At 44.1% G+C, this 18,952-nt stretch overlaps 2 protein-coding genes and 1 long non-coding RNA gene across 24 annotated transcripts in view; 1 reads left to right on the top strand and 2 right to left on the bottom strand.

Moving 5' to 3' along the window:
- Positions 1 to 1,109: 1,109 nt before the first annotated feature.
- Positions 1,110 to 10,114, bottom strand: PKMYT1 (protein kinase, membrane associated tyrosine/threonine 1). Its single transcript, XM_035135657.3, is given in 9 exon segments — positions 1,110 to 1,278; positions 1,280 to 1,477; positions 1,859 to 1,957; positions 3,195 to 3,451; positions 4,385 to 4,557; positions 4,746 to 4,852; positions 5,039 to 5,529; positions 6,608 to 6,978; positions 9,882 to 10,114. Coding segments are annotated over 8 exon segments (1,725 nt in total). The 5' UTR covers positions 6,977 to 6,978; positions 9,882 to 10,114; the 3' UTR covers positions 1,110 to 1,247.
- Positions 10,115 to 10,235: 121 nt separating this feature from the next.
- Positions 10,236 to 15,484, top strand: LOC148683967 (uncharacterized). The gene is made up of 2 exons (XR_015946721.1): positions 10,236 to 10,550; positions 13,742 to 15,484. It is a non-coding gene; the product is annotated as an uncharacterized LOC148683967 (long non-coding RNA).
- The window catches only part of GREP1 (glycine rich extracellular protein 1), a 27,647-nt gene continuing 20,899 nt past the window's right edge, over positions 12,205 to 18,952 (bottom strand). For 7 of the 22 annotated variants that reach the window (XM_088656336.1, XM_088656337.1, XM_088656331.1 and 4 more), the window contains 4 exons: positions 18,315 to 18,392; positions 17,537 to 17,599; positions 17,138 to 17,224; positions 12,608 to 12,901 (listed from right to left, as the gene is read on the bottom strand). In XM_088656336.1, the coding sequence (XP_088512462.1) occupies positions 12,744 to 12,901; positions 17,138 to 17,224; positions 17,537 to 17,599; positions 18,315 to 18,392 (386 nt within the window). In that variant the 3' untranslated portion in view covers positions 12,608 to 12,743. Of the gene's footprint in view, positions 12,902 to 17,137; positions 17,225 to 17,536; positions 17,600 to 18,314; positions 18,393 to 18,952 lie in introns of all 22 variants that reach the window. The other 15 variants (XM_035135667.3, XM_035135665.3, XM_035135666.3 and 12 more) reach the window with 7 other exon arrangements.

The raw sequence follows: 18,952 nt of genomic DNA, 5'->3' as shown, positions 1-18,952 counted from the left end.
ACAGACTGCCAGAAGGAGAAGGCACACATACACAAGTTGTATCCAGCAAATCTTCTTGAAACTCTTAATTTTTACACAGATCCACCACCAAATCAAGTGCTTTCCAGTGGTACCCTGGCACAAAAACATGGGAGTTGAGGCAAACATACCATTTAACAAGGAACAATTCCCTCAAAACCATGATCAAATCACAGGTCTCCTCTAAGTGTGTTTGAGTGCTTGGTTGGTTTTGTTGTCATCCTATTTACAAAAGCAATTTGAGGATTCCTGCCTTGGATCAATGTTCTTATGGTGCTGGCAGGCACTGGATCTGTGTGTTTTTACTCCTCTAATTCAATATTGGTTTTTGCAGGGATCTGTTTTATTATTATTGGATCCAACTTTCACAGATGACTTTGGTGGGGGGTAGTGTCTGCAGCAGTCTCATTCCAAATGCCCCTGCAGTCCCAAAAAGGTTAACCCCCTGCACTAGATACTGTGAACAAGCAAGATTTGGATTCTTTGGATTCTTCAAGATGTGTCCAGCTCACAGCCATGATTTATTCAGCTGCTTCTCTGAGGCTTCAGCAAAAAAACACCCTGTACTTTCAGGATTTATTTCATTTTTTTAAAAAAACTTCTATAATGGTATAATTTCCTTGTGTGGCAATTTGCAACTTCATCTCCCTCACTGTTCTTTTGTCAGAATGCAGTTCTAACCTGATTAATATTTGAAGTCACAAAAAACACAAAATCCAAGGGAAAGTTGAAAATGCTTTTATTGTCAAGTCTTACAGCTGCCACCTTTGCAAAACTCTAATGTGAAAGCGAGTTTACATTCCCCATTCCCCAAGCCAGTTCCCACAAATGGCAACACATTCCTGGCACACAAATATTAGAAGACAAAACTTTAAAAGAAAACATAGCTTCCACCCTCATTCCCCATATAAAAGAAAGATTAATTTCCCCCTCAAGTGATCTCTGACAGTACACCCTATTTTCCACTGCCTGCCAGCAGATACCAGTCTAAATTTTGGAATACAATAATATGCATCACAAAACCATCATCATCATAGGGCTCAAGCAGAGAAGTTATGCACAGGGAAGCAACCCTAGAAATCCTGCCTCCCCTTTGCTAAACTTAGCTCTATGTCACAGCCCAGCCCCACTGAGCATACTGGCCAAGTGTGTAATATCAATGGGAGGTGCTCCTCCCTGCACCCAGTAAGGGCCTATGTAAGCCAGTAAGTAAAGAAAAGAAGTGCCTCTCAGCTCTGGCACTTCTGCTCAGATGCCAAAGTCTTCATACAAGCTCAGCAAGTTTTTTGGCTCAAAAGTAGAGCACTGGGGAGCAAGTGACTCCCATTCATCCTCATCTCCAAAAACTAGTGTGCGGCGCAAGCTCTTCACATTCAGAGAGCCTGATGTGACATTTCTGCTACGGGGGGACTCTGGGCTGATGTAGCTGAGGTTAGGGCTGCCTTGGAGTACCAAAGACCTGTGAGTGACCAAACAGAAAAAGACAGGTGATAAAAATAAGGTGTTCGGTGCTGCATCAGGATCTCCTATCTGAGATATAGGTCAGCAATGGGAAAGACAACATACTCCTCAGGTCACAAGAACTTTGCAGCAAAATATTCTGATAAATATGCATGGTTCAAACCATTGCACCCTCTACAGTGCCAAAGGGGGGGGTGATACCTTTTGAGAAACTAAAAGTTATTCACTGATTGAGTCATTAACAAGTCTGCACATTTCTCTAAACCCTCTGCTTACATGCAGAATCATAGAATTGCAATGGACCACAAGGAGTTGTCGGAAAACCTCAAGCAGCTCTGCTGCTGTCTCCCCTACAGCTACCCCTTGACCATCAGCTCACCTGTTCTTCCTGCCACCAGTTTGCTGGGGTGAGGGGTGCCGTGGCGTCGAGGTGTTTCCTGCACAAGGGCAGATGCTCAGCAGAGGAGAACCAGGCTGTCTGGAAAGGAAGCAGCAATTTCATGCATTTTAATATCAGGCTAGTAGGAGTCAAACAGAATTCAGAAGTGTGACAGAGGTGGTGGTGAGGAATCCAGACTAGCTTCCTGTAGTGAAAGAGTGCGCACATGTGCTTGAACAGACAAACTGCAGTGGCTCACACTCAGAAGGGAAACTGGACAGCCACTTGATCTCCTACCTTTTAGAGCCTGCGGCCAGTGACTCGCTTTCTCTCTACATGGGTAACAGGAACCATTCTTCCCATGCTTAATAGAAAAAAATAGTATCATTCTTGGCCACCTACCGTTGATAAGGTAAGCTTTATGCAGAAGGTGGTGCAAAGAAAAGCACCTGAATGATTGGGGGGGTCATTATTTTAGGAAAGGAGATTGAGAGTTTGGCCTGTTTAGTCTAGATTTTAAAAAAGGTTAATGGGGAGGACATGATTGCGCTACAGAACATCAGAGGGATTACAGTGGTACCTCGCAAGATGAAAGCGTTTTGCGGTTTTTTTGGCGCTTCACAAGACGAAGTTTTTCAGCAGTTTTTTTGTTTGTTTGGGTTTTTTGCCGCGGCAAACCACACTTCGCAAGACGAAAATCTCGCTAGACAAAGCGACTCGTGGAACAAATTACTTTTGTCTTGCGAGGCACCACTGTACACTGTGTAACAAACCAAATTTAGATTTTTTTTAAAAAAACTTAAGGAATAACTGATAATCAACTGCCCTTTCATACAATACAAACTGACTTAAAGTAGCTTTCTAAGAATTGAGGATAAAGACAATAAAGCAAGTTGTCACATGGGCAATACACCACAACTCTTGAGAAGGAGCTGGTTAGATCTATGAATGCCATCAGGAAGAATCATTACTCCTTCTGCTTCAGAGATCGGAAAAACTTGAATAGAACACTGGTTAGGGTTGACTAGGAGAACAAACATTTTCTCAAGAGAATGGTGAATGGAATTTGCTTCATATTACAGATCTAACTCATTGAGCCCTCCCCAGCCCAGGTCAGACTGGCTAGCAATCCTGGATATGTGAGAGGATGTATATTAGCCTTCCCAGACAGACAGACAGACAGACAGACAGACAGACAGATCACTTGGTTCAGACATCTGGATTGCTCTACCACAGTTTTCTCTGATGGGGGGCACCTTGCTCACATGTGTCTCTACTTCCAACCTGTTACTGTCTGAAAGTAGGCACGGTCCTATCTTCTTCTCCTTCTACTTACTTGTCAGAAGACTGCAGCTCAGGGCAAGTGTGGTTATGGTGCCCAGCTGTCTCCGTTAGTTCAAAGACATCCTCACCAAGCCTCTCTTCAGCGTCCTCTTCCTCCTCACCCCAACCACTAGAGAGGCTGCTGTCTTCTGGGGGAAGGACAAGGGGCGAATTTGGGGGTGTGACTGGAATATTCCGATGCCAAAACAGTAGCCAGTGAACCGAGCTGCTCACAGACCCCCAGAGCCACTGCATGAACCTGAAGATGATCTGAAATAAAATAGATGGGGAAAATCCACACATTAAGAAAGCAATCAATGGAGCAATAACAATAAAGGACCCCTGGACGGTTAACTCCATTCAAAGGTGACTATGGGGTGAAGAAGAGAAGAGAGGAGGAGGAGAAGTTTGGACTTTATATTCCGCCTTTCACTCCCCTTATGGAGTCTCAAAGCATCTAACAATCTCCTTTCCCTTCCTCCCCCACAACAAACACTGTGAGGTGAGTGAGGCTGAGAGACTTCAGAGAAGTGTGACTAGCCCAAGGTCACCCAGCAGCTACATGTGGAGGAGTGGGGAAGCAAACCCGGTTCACCAGATTATGAGTCCACCACTCTTAACCACTACACCACGCTGGCTCCTCTCGCTTTTCAGAACAAGGGAGGTGGCATTTGTCCACAGACAGCTTTGCGTGTCATGTGGCCAGCATGACTAAACTGCTTCTGGTGCAATGGAACACTGGCGAGTGCCAAAGCACATGGAAATGCTGTAAGAGAGCAATTGATGGGGCATAGCATGCTGGCATGAGACATTTCTCAAATCTGGCAATAGATACTCTCCCTCCCTACTGCAAACTGGAGGCCAGGGCACCAGAAAAAGTCTCCAGCCCTTTGCTGTCAGTCAGTGCCGCTCTCACTACTGGGTACATAAAACAACACAAAGACACAACCTCAACTAGGCCAGCATACCCCCCCCCCCGGCATTTAGGCTGAGCAACACATGGAACTAGCTCAGTGTGATTTGCCCATAAATAACTGATAGGCTGTTTTCTGGTAAGGATGCCTTTGTCCAGAACAACAAAAAAGGGGTGTAAAGCAGTAGCATAGTTCTAGGAAGCGGATGATTTGGTAGTGCTGTGGAGAGTGCACTCAAGGAGAACTGCAGATTCGCATTGTGAAGATCTCTGGCCAGAGCCTCGATCACCTTGCACATGGAAACTCCTTGCTGGATCCCAGATTGTGCCAGCAGTATCAGCTTCCGCCACCTCTCTGTCTTCTGCATGAGGCTGGAACCAAGCAGCGTCTCCACCGAGGGCCGGAGCAGATGGTTGGGTTCCAACATGGCAACTAGGAGAGTCCGCAGCTCATCAGAAAGATCTGGGAAGGGCAAGAATATTCCACTGCTTACTTTGTTTTCTGCAATATATTGAACTTCACATACCACCAGCTCTTTCCCCAGACCCTCCTAGTTTTGACAGCCACTTTGCCTCCTTCCATGAGGATTAGCGGTTGAGTTGGCATAGGCAAGTGCTGCATGCAGAAATGTTCCCTTTGTTTCTGCTCACCTGCAGTGAACTCAGGGGGTATATGGCCCTGTCTCAGTTGTTGCCAACCTTCACCTCCATTAGGAAGCTCCATATTGCAAGCAATCTCTAAGATGGTTATGCCCAGGCTGGAAGGACAGAAGCACAGAGATGAAGTAACAGGAGCAGCACAGCATTGCTTATCTGCAGCACTAATTTGAACCCCACAACAAGTTAAATTTTGAGGCAGTGGAGCAAAAGCCACAGCTGTGAAGCTGTGAGCTATCTCAGGCAGTGGAAAAATTAGCATCCCTATTTCCTATCTCATCCCACACCTGAAGATGTCAGCAGCCTTGGTGTATTCCCCACGGAGCAGCTCAGGTGCCATGTAGCGGGGATCGCCTTCTTGAGCATCATTCAGATCCCTAGAGTCCAGCTCCAGCATAAGCCCAAAGTCACCTAGCTTGCAGACATTGCTGGATGAGAGGAAGATGTTAGCTGGCTTAACATCCATGTGTAAAAGGTTGCGGTTGTGTAAGTGACGCAGTCCCTGCAGTAAGTCCCAGAGGAACGCTCGCACTTGCCATTCGGGCAGTGGTCCATACTCCTCACAGTACTGCAACAGGTTGCTTGGACACAACTCCGTCTGTATGTAGAGCTGCCCACGCTCTTCCCAGGCCTTTACGAAGCTCACACAGTTGGGATGGTGCCCCACGCGCTCGTGCTTGCGCACCTCAGCCAGTTTGCGCTGCCTATCGATCTCACCTCGGAATGGCTCCACAGAACGCTTCACAGCATATAGCTGTCCATCTTCCCTACAGCGCACCTGTAGGGAAGATGAAACAAGTTATTGCATCCTGTAGACTGAAAAGGATCCTGGCCCTTCCATGCAAGAACTCCCAGCACAAGGGGTGTTCAGGATCTGTGAGTGGTAAGCTTGCCAAGAACATCCAGATTCTGTGATGATAAATTATATTCATGTCACATTGTCATAAAATCACCCAGCAAACAAATGAGAACAAAGCCTGCACAGTTAGCATTCGTTCTGCATTCATCCTGATTTACTTGAGGGGTGTTTGTACATCATTCTGTTAGTCATTTGTTCGTCCTGCACTCTTCAATGCATTCTCCCATCACTTTCCAAATTGCAAAAAGCAAGATTCTTTTTTAAAGTTGATATGTTGCACTAAGGGGACAGAGCCCTTTAACTGCAAAAAACCTGCAAAAAGCATGCACTTAAATCCTTCTCACAAAATCTGGAGGCACCCAAAGTGTGGCACTGTGTATTTAAGACAATGCACTGTAGTCAGCACCCCACTTCTTACAGTGTGGACTGCCAGATTCCTCCTGGAAGCCCACAAGCAGGGCATGGTGGCAACAGCCCTCTGTCACAGTCACCACCTCTGAACATGGAAGTCTCATTTTAATGTAATCCATTGATAGGCAGATCTTCCATGTGTTTGTCTAATTCATTTTCAAAGCCATCTAACCAGTGGTCATCACCACATACTGTGAGGGGGGAAATCTTAATTATGTCTTGTGTGAAGTCATTTCTTCCCCACAGACTGTGTCCATACCTTATATTTAAAGAGCTTGGCTTCCCGTAAAGAATTCTGGGAACTGTAATTCATCTCACAGAGCTGCATTTCACAGTACACTTAAACCAGGCATCCCCAAACTTCGGCCCTCCAGATGTTTTGGACTACAATTCCCATCTTCCCCGACCACTGGTCCTGTTAGCTAGGGATCATGGGAGTTGTAGGCCAAAACATCTGGAGGGCCGCAGTTTGGGGATGCCTGACTTAAACTATAGTTCCAGCGAATATTTTGGAGAAGCAATGTATTTTAAGTGGCTAGTGTAGATGTGTCCCAAGTGATTAGTAGCCTGCCTGCTACTGCCTTACCTTGTACACTTCACCAAAAGATCCTCTGCCAAGACGACTTAGCTGCTGGAAACACTGCCTGAAAAACAGCTCTCTCTTGGAAGCGTCATACAGGTGACTATGTAGGGGTGTCTCTTTCCTCTGTGCACCATGGAAGGAAACACTGTGTGGCTGGAGCTTGGTCCACGGTTGCTGCCGGCGGTCAGTGAAAATCCTGCGCACACTGAGTGAGCTCTTCTGGCGTGGACGTGGTGGAAGGGTATAGCTGAGTGGCTTACGGCCTTTCTTGGTTGAAAAACTGCATTCTGCTTCCCGGAAGAAGGCAGGCACTGGAAGAGGAGCGTGACTCATCTGAGATTCAGCCCCTCCATAGTCAAGAGGTAGTGGCATGTCTGAAAGCAGAATGCATAGTTATTGAAATTACACTATCATTTCCTCAATGATCAAAAGTTGCAGTCAGTGAGTCTTTGGTGTTGGGCTGCTAAGGCACATTTAAAGTTCACTAACCAAGAACCCAGGTGGCGCTGTGGGTTAAACCACTGAGCCTAGAGCTTGCTGATCAGAAGGTTGGCTGTTCGAATCCCTGTGACAGGGTGAGCTCCCATTGCTCGGTCCCAACTCCTGCCAACCTAGCAGCTCGAAAGCACATCAAAATGCAAGTAGATAAATAGGAACCGCTACAGCGGGAAGGTAAACGGTGTTTCTGTGTGCTGCTCTGGTTTGCCAGAAGTGGCTTTGTCATGCTGGCCACATGACCTGGAAGCTATACGCCGGTTCCCTCGGCTAACAATAATAATAATTTATTATTTATACCCCGCCCATCTGGCTGGGTTTCCCCAGCCACTCTGGGCAGCTTACAACAGAAAAATGAAATAAAATAATTAAACATTAAAAGCCTCCCTAAACAGGGCTGCCTCCAGATGTCTTCTAAAAATCTGGTAGCTGTTTTTCTCTTTGACATCTGATGCAAGATGAACGCGCAACCCCAGAATCGGTCACGACTGGACCTAATGGTCAGGGGTCCCTTTACCTTTAACCAAGAAAAATGTAAATATTTTCAGTTTGCTGACCTGAAGGGACTGATACTTGAGTCTCAAGTGATGGGGAAAAAAGCCTCCTCACATGCATAGCCCAAAGGATAAACGGCAAGAACAGGAGGATACATTCAATTTAAAAACAGTCTTTCACTATATGTAACAATGATGCTCAGAAGCCCTGGAACCTGAAAAGCATTCTAACTCCCACTATTCATTTTCTACATTCCAGTTGTGTGACCACAAGCCCAGAGCTGTATCTTTCTGTACCTTCATAGCTTGTATTCACAGCAGGAAGGGACGTGTTTATTTTTGTCTTTTGCAAGAACAAAAACAACCACCCATTTTAACGTTCTATCAGGCAGAGGTTTCAATAACTCATGCCTCCCAATCAGCTGCTAGAATTCCATCTTAAAAGATCAATGCCCTGTGGGCTGCTGTCTCTAGGCTCTGGCCATTTGGGACACATTTTAGGTTAAGATGCCTTTCATCCATCTACTGCAACTGTCCTGGAACCATCAGTAATTGTGATGTAGTTTGTAATGGCCTTAATGATTCCTGATTAATCATGTGACAGTCAGATGAAACTGACAAGTCTGGGATCAGAATCTTTAGAGGCACTCAAAGGAAAACAAACAAAGCAGTCAGCAGAGTCACAAAGGAAAAAACACACACTAAGTGGAGTACTAACAGGAAGATATGAAGAGTTTCAAAGTATCGATTCACACAAGGAATTCATATTTGCATTATCTATCATAAGCCGCTTAAATGTCTATGTGAACAGCAGAGCAGTTGGATACAAACCTATACACAATTTCCTTTGAGGAAGCCATACTGAACACAGATTTACAGTGGTACCTCGACAGCCGAATGACTCGACTTCCAAAGTCAGCAAAACCAGAAGTCTTGTCGCCGTGCGTGCATTCTGCACATGCGCAGAACGGGCACTTTGACAACCGAAGACTTCGACTTACGAAGAGCGCCGTGGAACGGATCGTCTTCGTAAGTCGAGGTACCACTGTACATTAAAACTAAGATTGCCCTGTGCATCTTCTAAATAAATAGGGCACTACATAAAAATATTGCTATATTTCTAACCCTTTAGCAGAGCATGTGGGTTTTTTTTCTCTTTCCTTTATCCTGACAATAAACCTAGGAGGTAGACTAATAGAGCCCCTGCAGCCAGGCTCAAATCCACACATGAAATTCACTGGGTGATCTCAGGCCAGTCTTTGAGCCTGAACTCTCTTACAGGGCTGTAGCAAGAATAAAACAGAATGGAGAGGAGAAAGAAGAAGAGCTATGTACCCTGAACTCCTTGAGGAAAAGAGTAGGATTAAAAATGACAGACAACTAGAGAATTCCTCCAGGAATTTGCCTTGTTCTGATTTTACCATCACCAACAAAACCACTAAAAGAAGAGCCCAGCTGTCCCCCACAACTGGGCTTGACTTATGTCAGCTGCGGAAGATACATCCTCTCTCCTCCAGCTCTATCACTCTCAACCCTCTAAAGTTCTTCTGCCCCTTATAGAAACACAAGAGGAGCCCTGCTGGATAAGGCCAATGGCCCATTTAATCCAGCATCCTGTCTTCCCAGTGGCCACCCAATCAATGCCTGTGGGGAAACCCCCGCGAGGAGCAGGATTCTAGCACCTTGTGATTCCCACCAACTGGCATTCAGAAGCCCTGCTGCCTCCGATCCTCCTTATGCTTGGGACCGCCTCCCAGGACACCCTCAAATTACCCCCCCCCCCCAACTTCACACTTTCCACGAAGCCTTGGGCACAATCTCTCCCCCACCCCAAACTAAGCCCTATAACATCTTGCAAGTATGACCCTGGCTAGAATAAGCCCCTTCCAACACCAACCCCTCAGCTTCCTTTCCCCCAGCAGGCCTATCAGAAACACGGCTCTATCCATGTTTTTACTTGCTTTTTAATCGTCGTTCCCTCCCCCCTCCGCCCAACCTACGTTTCGGCTGCTTCCTATTCTCTCTGTAACCCGCCTCGAGTTCCTGTCAGGGGAAAAGGCGGGATAGAAATCAACACGACGTTTAGTCATTCTAACAATGATAGATAGCCACCACCGGCAGCCTCGCCCTCCTCCACGGAGAAGGGCCCTGTTCCCAGTCGCCGCCTCTGCCCTTCCCCAAAATTTACCTCAGGTGGGGGGGCGCCCCTTTCCCCTGCCCCTAGTTGGCGACATCAACGCCACACCCGCTCCTGCCAGTGAGGAAACAAAAAAGCACCGGCGCCTTACCTCTCTTCTCCTTCCTCTTTATAATTTTAAATTTCCTCGGAGCCCCGGAGAGCAAGGGTTCGTGCGTACATGCGAGCGAGCGAGCGAATCGCTTGTTCCGGATGGATCAGCCCTTTGTCCACCCCCTCCCTTCCCTCAGGTGTGTCCTGCCCGGCGCGCGCGCTAATCCCCTCAACGCCCGGTTTGCGCTCTCGCGCCAAAATTCCAAACGGCATCGCCCACTTCCGCGTCCCGACGTCATCGCGCATGCGTGCGTGAAAGGCAACGGGCCTAAGGGACTAAGCGAGCGCGCGAGCGCTCCTTTCAACGGAAACGCCTCTCTTAACTGTGAGCCTCTGGTTTTCTTGTTTGCTCAGTCAGTCAGTGAGTTGGCAGGTGGGTGGTCAGGACCAACTAGGTTGAGGGAAGAGGAAAGGCCTCGCTTGGACTCGGAGGCAAGCCTGCGAGCGGGGACTTTGCCGAGGAGTCCCCTGGGCCGCCCATTCGCTAGAAAACGGACAAGGCTTTTTTGCCTTTTCGGAGGCGGGGCCCGCAGTCGTACGCGGCACCTGAGGAGAAAGAACTGGAAGCGGAGGGTCAGGTGGGCCTAAGCGGTCTCCTTCGCTCGAGCGGGAGGGGGAAGTCGCGGTAAATGAAGAATTGCGCTCCCCTCGCGAGTGAGGAGTCCCGGTAGGTGCGAGCAAGCAGTACATCCCAGGGAAGGGCGAACAGTACGGGGGCGGCGGGGCCCCCACCCGAGCCTGGCTCCCTTGCTGGGGGCAACAGCTCTCTGGAAAACCGCAGCTTCCTGAGGCAGAATGGAGCGCCAAGGGGGACCGTCGTATCTGCAGCCGGTCCTTGGCTGGGGAGCAGAGTTGTCTGGATGGGGGGTGGGGCTACATGCAGCCGCTCACCCACCTACCCTCCTCTGATTTAATACTCACACTCCCTGGGAGTGACTAAGGTTGTTGTCCATGCCATACATTTAAAGCACGTTTGCAGCACCCCCACCCCAGCAAGAACTGTGGGAACTGCAGTTTAAGGGTGATGGGAATTGTAATTTTGTGAGGCTAAGTTACAGTTCCCAGGATTCTTTGGTGTGGTAGTGGGGGGGTATGTTTTAAATATATGGTGTGTTCTCTCAGCCTCGGTTGATCCACCTGGGTTTTCTGGGTTCGCTGGATGTTGTCTGTGCAAAGGGAAACATTGCCCCCCCCCCGGGTCAGGCGGTAAATGCCTTCACCTGATTTGTCTGTGTGGGCTGAAGTGGTGAAGCTAGGGGAGACTTGTAAGGTACTGGGGAACTCCAAGGGCCCCAGCTGACCTGGAAAGTGCAAACCCCCGTCCCTTGTCCTGACTGACATAAGTAGTAAGGGTTGTTCTAAATGGCTCCATGATGGGCACCCCTTTGGTCAGATTGGGAGAGCCAGTCTTGGGGGGGGGGGGAGAGACTTTAAAAGCCCATCTGTCAAGCTTGAGTTAACAAGCACAAATTGTACATACGGTAGAACCAGTGCAGGGGAAAAGGCATGTGCCCTGGGTAGCAGGTTGAGGTGTGTGTGGCAAAATTACAATCTTGTTAAAAATTGAAATTGCCATTTTACATACTTACTTTAAAGTGGTTTTATGATACTTAAATCCCCTCACATTCAGTTAATATAGTTCATAAGAATCGGGGAGTCCTGTAACATTAATTTAACTCATTATTTATTTTGATGTAATTAATATGTCACCATTATTACACTAGCATATAAAAGTAGACATGTCAGACCACTGCTGGACCACTGCTGTTAAATTTGACAAGGAACATCAACCCCATGGCAACACCACTTTTTCAAATACGGTTCTGTTTCTAAGAATTGTGTGGCCGAGAAACTGAGACTGAAAGAAACCCCCAAGTGCCAAACTTGATCACAGACGTTTCTGTTGGTTAGGAAAAAATTATAGGCCCATCTGGAATTGCAGCAGCTCCATCTAGTGAAGAAGGCTGGTTATCGAAGAAGGCTGGTTTATCGCTGTGGTTGGATTGTATAGCTAGCATACTTCTGGGTTTCCCATGTACCGTATCCTTCCCCTGCTTTTTCCCCATGTTCAAATTTCTATACGTGACCCCAGCGATCCAAACCTTGCTTTATATTTCTAACTCTTCACATCCTTTGCACAAACAAGTACAAATATTTCAATTTGACTTAGGGCTGGGTAGTGTTTAGAATGTAGAAAACCTACATCGATTGGGGGAAAAACATTTTTGGAGGTTTTCTGATAAACATGAATGTTTAAAGAAAGGCAAGGGTTGGTTTGGTATGTTACGATTCTTTCACCAAAGATGATAAAGACAACAGAATTGTGGATTTACTTATTTTTAATTGAAAAGACACATGTGCCTGGGCACCAAGATACACACTAAGATGGGAATCAACTCTAGGCTACCTCCAAAGAAGTGGAATTGATAAATCAAATCTCTTTGGAAGGAAAGGGGTTTCCAATTTCATGTGTCTGTAACACTGATCATTGACATGCTAATAGCCCTCAGAAAATGTGTTCAATAATGCTTTAGAAGCCAACATGGTAAAATCTTCTCTCTTACAATGAAAGGTTTCTAATAATAAAAACAGGAAAAAGAAATATAGGATCATTTATACTGGAAAACTTTGTTGTCATTAGTCATCACACTTAGCACCAAAAGTTGCCGGGATGCCTGAATCCTGCTGCACAGAAAGTTCCACACAGTAACATCATTCCTCAGCATTTTCCAGAAGAGCAGCGACCTGGGAAAACAGAAGGAAAGAAAATGTAGAAAAAGAGGCAGACATTGTTCCATATTTCATCCTTGCACTTCCAGAAACAGGTTGCAGAAAGGCATGTGGTGGGGATGGAAACTGATCAGATAGGAACCAAACTATGGAAGCTCTGATTTGTACAACAGACTGAGTAGTAAGGATAGAGAACAGCCGCGATTATGAAAGATAGGGATCCCACTTTCTTACCTCTGTACCCATTTCCCAGAAATCCATTCATTCCATACTTAGATTCTTTTCCTCCTAGAGCAAAATAGAAAAAGTGACTTATTTTTTTTCCTTACTCTCATTTGGTGTACAGAACCCTTTTCCATTTATTCCAAAGCAAAAAATTCACTCAAGACCATTTGTACTGTAGCCTCTTTTTGTACAAATCACAGTGCTCAAACATCCAATTATCAAAACATAAAGTGAAACGGCATTGCAAAAACTACAGTATGCAGTGCATGCCTATGCATGCTTTCTCAGAAGCAAGTCCTGTGTTCTATGAGTTACTCCCTAGTAAGTGTTCAGAATTGCAGCTCTAGGACTGCAGCTGTTATGTTTGGCATTCCTTTTGTGGTTGCCGTGTTCAGTTGCTTCTCATAAAGATCTATCAAGATCAGAAGAACTTTGCATTTGTCTTTGTTCAGATGTTCTAATGCTGTTTTATTTCTGAGAATTGATATTATTTTGTAGTTGCAAACATATGTAAAGTTACTTAGCATATGTATCAAGTTTCAATTTTTAAATTTTATGATACCCCCATAGCTACCTCCATAAAAAAAGAAGCCTACAATACAGTGGTACCTCAGTTTAAGCACTCAATTAGTTCCGGGGAGCCATTCACTCCCCGAAAAGTACTTATTTAGTTAAGATTTAAAAATACTAAAGGTGAGTTATTTTACTCATTAATCAGGATTACACATGATTTTTAAATAAGTTCAGTTGTTTTACTAATAATTGTTAGTTTTCTGAAAATGTCCATGGGGTACTTAGATACACTAAGAAACGGGGCACATGGATATGTATAAAAGTGCCCCGCTAGTGTACAATAGTGCCCCAATATACAAGTTTGCATGAACTAGTTATTCTGTTTTCCAGGAAATGGTGCGAACTTATAAACCTAAAACTGATAGAAGAATTATCGATGAGGAGAACGTAAAGACTGCTGTAGCTGAAGTTATATCAAAGAGATTGTCTATATGGAGGGCAGCTAACAAATACAGGATCAAAGCTGCAACTTTGCAACATCGCATTGAAAAGTTTCGAAAAACTTTTGAAGAAAATGAAGTGTTATCTTCTAATATATATGGGTCCAAGTACACTGTTGCACAGGTTTTCTCAACTGAACAAGAGAAAGTGTTTACTGAATATTGAACTGTAGTAAAATGCACTATGGGCAGCAAGTCTTGGTTTTGGCTTATGAATATGCAGAATATTTAGGGTGTAGATATCCAGAATCCTGGGGGGGGGGGGGGGAATAGATGTGCTTGGAAAGATTGGGCAGCAGGATTTAGAAAGAGGAATCGGGACCTAAGCCTCAGAAAGCCAGAAAATTTGAGCGCATCACAAAGTTTTGCATTTAATAAAACCATAGTCACTGATTTTTTTTTTTACAATTATGAACGTGTAATGACACGCCTGATGATTTCGCACCAATGCAAATGTTAGATTCGAGTTCTCAAGATATTGCTGATGTTACGGATGCAACAAATGAAGAAAATACACAAGAGCTAGGTTTTGTGGACATGGATATTAGCCAAAATGATGAGATTCCTGAAAACTGTGAAGACGAGATACCAGTTGTTGAAGCCAACCCCCTTGGGAACCGATTGGAAGAGGATGTTACATTATCTCCTAAGGTCGTTCCACCAGGCTCTACACCAATATTGTTCCCTGAAGTAGTTAGACCATATTAAAAAAAAGTCATTGGTAAAAATACTCATCAAAGAGAGGAAGAGAAATCGAGAGTCTTCACTGATACACCCGAAAAAGATCGATTACAGAGATTGCACGAAGAGAAGGAAAGAAAACAGCAAGTTTAAGTGAAGCAGAAAGAAAAAGTTGAAAATGGCAAAAAAAATATTGGGTTTAACGGAAACTTAAAAAACTAAGAAGAAAAGATGTCGTCGTTCAGAATCTGAGTCCGATACAAGTTGGAATGAATCTATGGAATTGAGTGATGATGATGATGAATATTTTGAAGTTGCATCTAATCCAGAAGATGAGGATATAAATTTTGATGTTCCCAATCCTGAAAATATAAATGTTGGAGATTTCCTACTCATTAGATCTGAAAAGAAAAAAAACTTGTTTACTATGTGGCCAAAGTCATTTCCAAATATAATATGACTGAACGTGTCATATCTCAGGAAAAAACCAGGATCTTGTATGTTTGTCTTCCCCATTGTAGAAGATAAGGCAAGCATTGATTTCAAGGATGTTGTTTTGCAGTTGTTAAAACCAAATTTCTCAAAGGGCAGATCTCAAACATCTCTCTATACTTTTTCTATTGACTTCAGTGGATATAATGTGCAATAGAAGCTAAAAGTTAAGTAATTATCTTATTTTTTATAAGCATTTTGTTTTGTTTAAATTACTATTTTTTACTACCTAATGTGAGGTCTTATACTTCTTAAAGTTTTTCCAAAGTTTTTTTTTTAATGGATAGGTGTTTGAGGAAAGAATATAAGTTTTGCTGTTTTGTTAAGAAAACCTTCCATAAAGTCTATGATATGTGTGAAACACTGTTAGTTTTGAGACATAATTTAGATTTTAAGTAACAAAATGTAAGGCTGATTGATTTCTCACAATTTTTTTTCCATTAAATTTTTGTAAATGCCATTCTCATACAATTTATGCTTTGTTTCAAAGTGTCCATCCTATGTACAGTATCTAAATGCCACGTGGGTGGGGCAGAATGATACAAAACCCATTTTTTACTCGGATCATTATATTCTCATTGTCTTCTAACTTTAATGGTTCTTTTGATTGCTATTATAACATTGATTAGTTATGCCATGCATAAAGCAATTTTATTTATTTATTTTATTTAACTCATTTTATTTAACTCATTTTGTTTAACTCATCAATGTGCCCCACTTGTTTGATATGTATGACTACACTTTCCAATGAGAATGCGTCCATGTAAGTTGCTGAAGCATTTGAAAACCTCTCATAATGACAAGAAGGATAAACCACTGGAATATTTTCGAGCATTGCAAGATAAATTTGAAACGACACCTACATTGAAGAAAATGTTTAGAAATCGGTTTTAAATGATAAAGGCTTAATCACATCTCATGTGATATCCAAACTGATAGCCAAGGAAAGAAAACCACACACTATAGGGGAGTTACAGGTAGGTAGCCGTGTTGGTCTGAGTCGAAGCAAAATAAAAAAATTCCTTCAGTAGCACCTTAAAGACCAACTAAGTTTATATTTTGGTATGAGCTTTCGTGTGCATGCACACTTCTTCAGATACCTTCATCTGAAGAAGTGTGCATGCACACGAAAGCTCATACCAAAATATAAACTTAGTTGGTCTTTAAGGTGCTACTGAAGGAATTTTTTTATTACACTATAGGGGAATCCTTGATTTTGCCAGCAGTGTCTGTTGTTATATCAACCGTTCTGAACAAAATGCTTGTGAAATAATTGAATCCATTGCAAGATGTATTGATGAAATGGCAAAAAAATATTGAAAGCCAACTAGCCCCGCAGTCAAAAGTTCAAAAGTTTGCTTTCCAAATTGATGAATTGTGTATACAGTACCAGATAACACAGCCGTACTGATGGCTTATGTTAAGATATTTGCATGATGACAAATTGAAAGAAGAAATGCTATTTGCTCAAAAGCTTAAAACACAAACGGTGAAACAATTTTTGAAGAAGTAAAGAGGTAAATCAGTGAGAAAGATATCCCTCTTGAGAACATTCTGGACTGTGCTACTGATGGTGCTGCTTCTATGACAGATACAGAGGATTTATTGCATATTTGAAAGGTGTGGCAGAAGTATTCTGTATTCACTATGTAGTTCACCGACAACAATTGGTTTCAAGATTGCTAGCAGGGTGCTTGCATGAGTCTCTACAAATTTTAATAAAAGCAGTAAATTACATTAAATCAAATGCACTTCAAGACCACCTGTGAATTATTTACTCAGCCTAGCGCAGAATTGCCTTAACATAATGGACAGAGACGATCTTTGGTTATCCCTCACAGCAGTAGAAATGAATATTAAAAGTTCTGTTTCTGGTCATCAAGCACAAGGGTCACATTGATCAAGAAATACTTAAAAGTATAAATTTTTAGGTAATATTTTGTAATGAAACATGTTCTATTTATAAACAAAACATTTAAATAGCTACCTGTCTACTGATAGCACAGGGGTGGGACACGGTCAGAAAAAGGTTGAGAAGCTCTATACCTCTTGGGCAGGGAAATCCTATTTCTTTCTCATTGCTACAAGAGAACACAACTCTAGTACCACTTACCGTATCCTCCCAGTGCTTGTCCAGGGCCCAGTGGACTGCCATACCCTCCTGGAGTTTGTCCTGCTGAAAAGGGACCATATGCTCCTGCTAGACAGAACAAGAGCCAAATGAAGGCAGCAAGGCAACTGGTTGCAAAAGGCACCCCCAATTACACCAATCCCAGTCAAACCTATCCTAAAGATCAATGGTCGGGAGGGGAGCAGTGCCATTTTAAATATATTTTTTGGTATTTTATTAAGTGCCAACATTTTTAGCATACAATCCAATACGCATTTGATTTTTTCTCTTTTTTTGTCAACTTCCCACCCCATTTTACATGAAGGGGTTGTTTCTCTCCTGCTGCACCCTATTGGGAGCTGTGCTTTTTATTACCATATTATCTTGCACCTTCAGCCTTACCTGCCCCCAGCCCATTAGCTTGGGGGTCTCCTCCATTCATATATCCTATTCCGTTCCCATTGCCTGCAAAGGATGCAGAGGAAGCAGAGAGTGAGAAAGAGGGAAAGAGCATTACAACAAAAGACCACCCCAAACCAATTAGTCCATGAGCTCAGGCTCTTGGGATTAAAAAGAATAATAAATTAGCTCCAGCCTACTTCAAGTTGATATATTCTACAAACATCAACTCTAAAGGAAAACACCAGTTGAATCCCCTAATCTGGAATGTATCAGATTTTGTACACGGGCGGCATTAAATGAGAGCAATGTAAATATTTACAGTTGCTAACTGCATGCCTCAAATGCATCTGAAAGCTTTGCTTGCTATCTGTGAATAGTTGTGTTAAATTCCAAAACTTGTATCTCAGGGTGCCAGATGCAAAACAGCTGGGCTTTTGCACCTTTAATATTTGTGTAGAAGAGGTAAGCTCAGCGGGTGTAGCTTGTCATGAAACTATTAAAAGGGTAGGAGCCGTCCTTTTTTGCATCTGGCCACCCTAATGTATACACAGCAAACTGAACCTAACTTGGTCTACTAACTGATAACATTCTATCACTTTGGTGTGCCTAGTTCTTTGGGACTAACTGCTACCACCAGAGCCAAAACTGGCCATGTAACTAGACCTCAGTATTACTAGCTTGGTGTACTCAGTTCCCCAATCCATACTGCTTTTCAGCAGATGGATGTGCTTGAAGCTCTACTCTAGTTCTGTGACTAGGTGGGCTCTCTTTCACCTACCATATTTGGCTGCAGCTGGGTCTGCACCAATACCATCAGAGCTACCAGGTTGTGCTCCATAGGGGCTCTGAGGAGCTCCTGGAAGGCATGAGAAGAATAAAAGTTGGGAGGGCAAGGGGATATGATTGCCCACCCCACCAAAAACAAATCGCACCGCAGTCCTGGAGAAAGCACACTACTTGCCGAGATGTACAACAATGCACAATAAGAATTTATAAGTTAAGCCCAACAAGTCGCAGCCAGGACTCTGTGTACTAAAGAGTTAAAAGTCTGCAGCAAAAGAAAGCCCTGACTCTTGCTATCAAAAGTAGAATTCTGCAGCCTATATATAAGGGATGGGGAACGCGTGTCCCTCCAGGTGTTGCTGGACTCCAGGGCCCATCAGCCTCAACCAGGAGAGCCAACAGTCAGGGTTGATGGGAGTCTTGGGCTGGTTCACAGTCCCGCAGACGCTGTGGTGGGCCGGAGTGCGCGTGCACGCATGCACAAATGCTATTTCCGGCGCTCCTTCCGGCATGGAGAAGGCATGCACAGCTTCCCATTGGCTGCAGGAGCTTCCTGCAGCCAATGGGAAGCTGGCCAGCATCATGGAAGGTGATCCCTGCTCTGCTCCACGCCAGTTTAGCGTGGCGCATGGG

Source organism: Zootoca vivipara, chromosome 12, assembly GCF_965207765.1.
Source record: "Zootoca vivipara chromosome 12, rZooViv2.hap1.1, whole genome shotgun sequence".
In the NCBI taxonomy this organism is placed as follows: Eukaryota; Metazoa; Chordata; class Lepidosauria; order Squamata; family Lacertidae; genus Zootoca; species Zootoca vivipara.
Note: the sequence above shows the minus strand (reverse complement) of the source record. Positions and strands in the feature narration are given on the sequence as shown.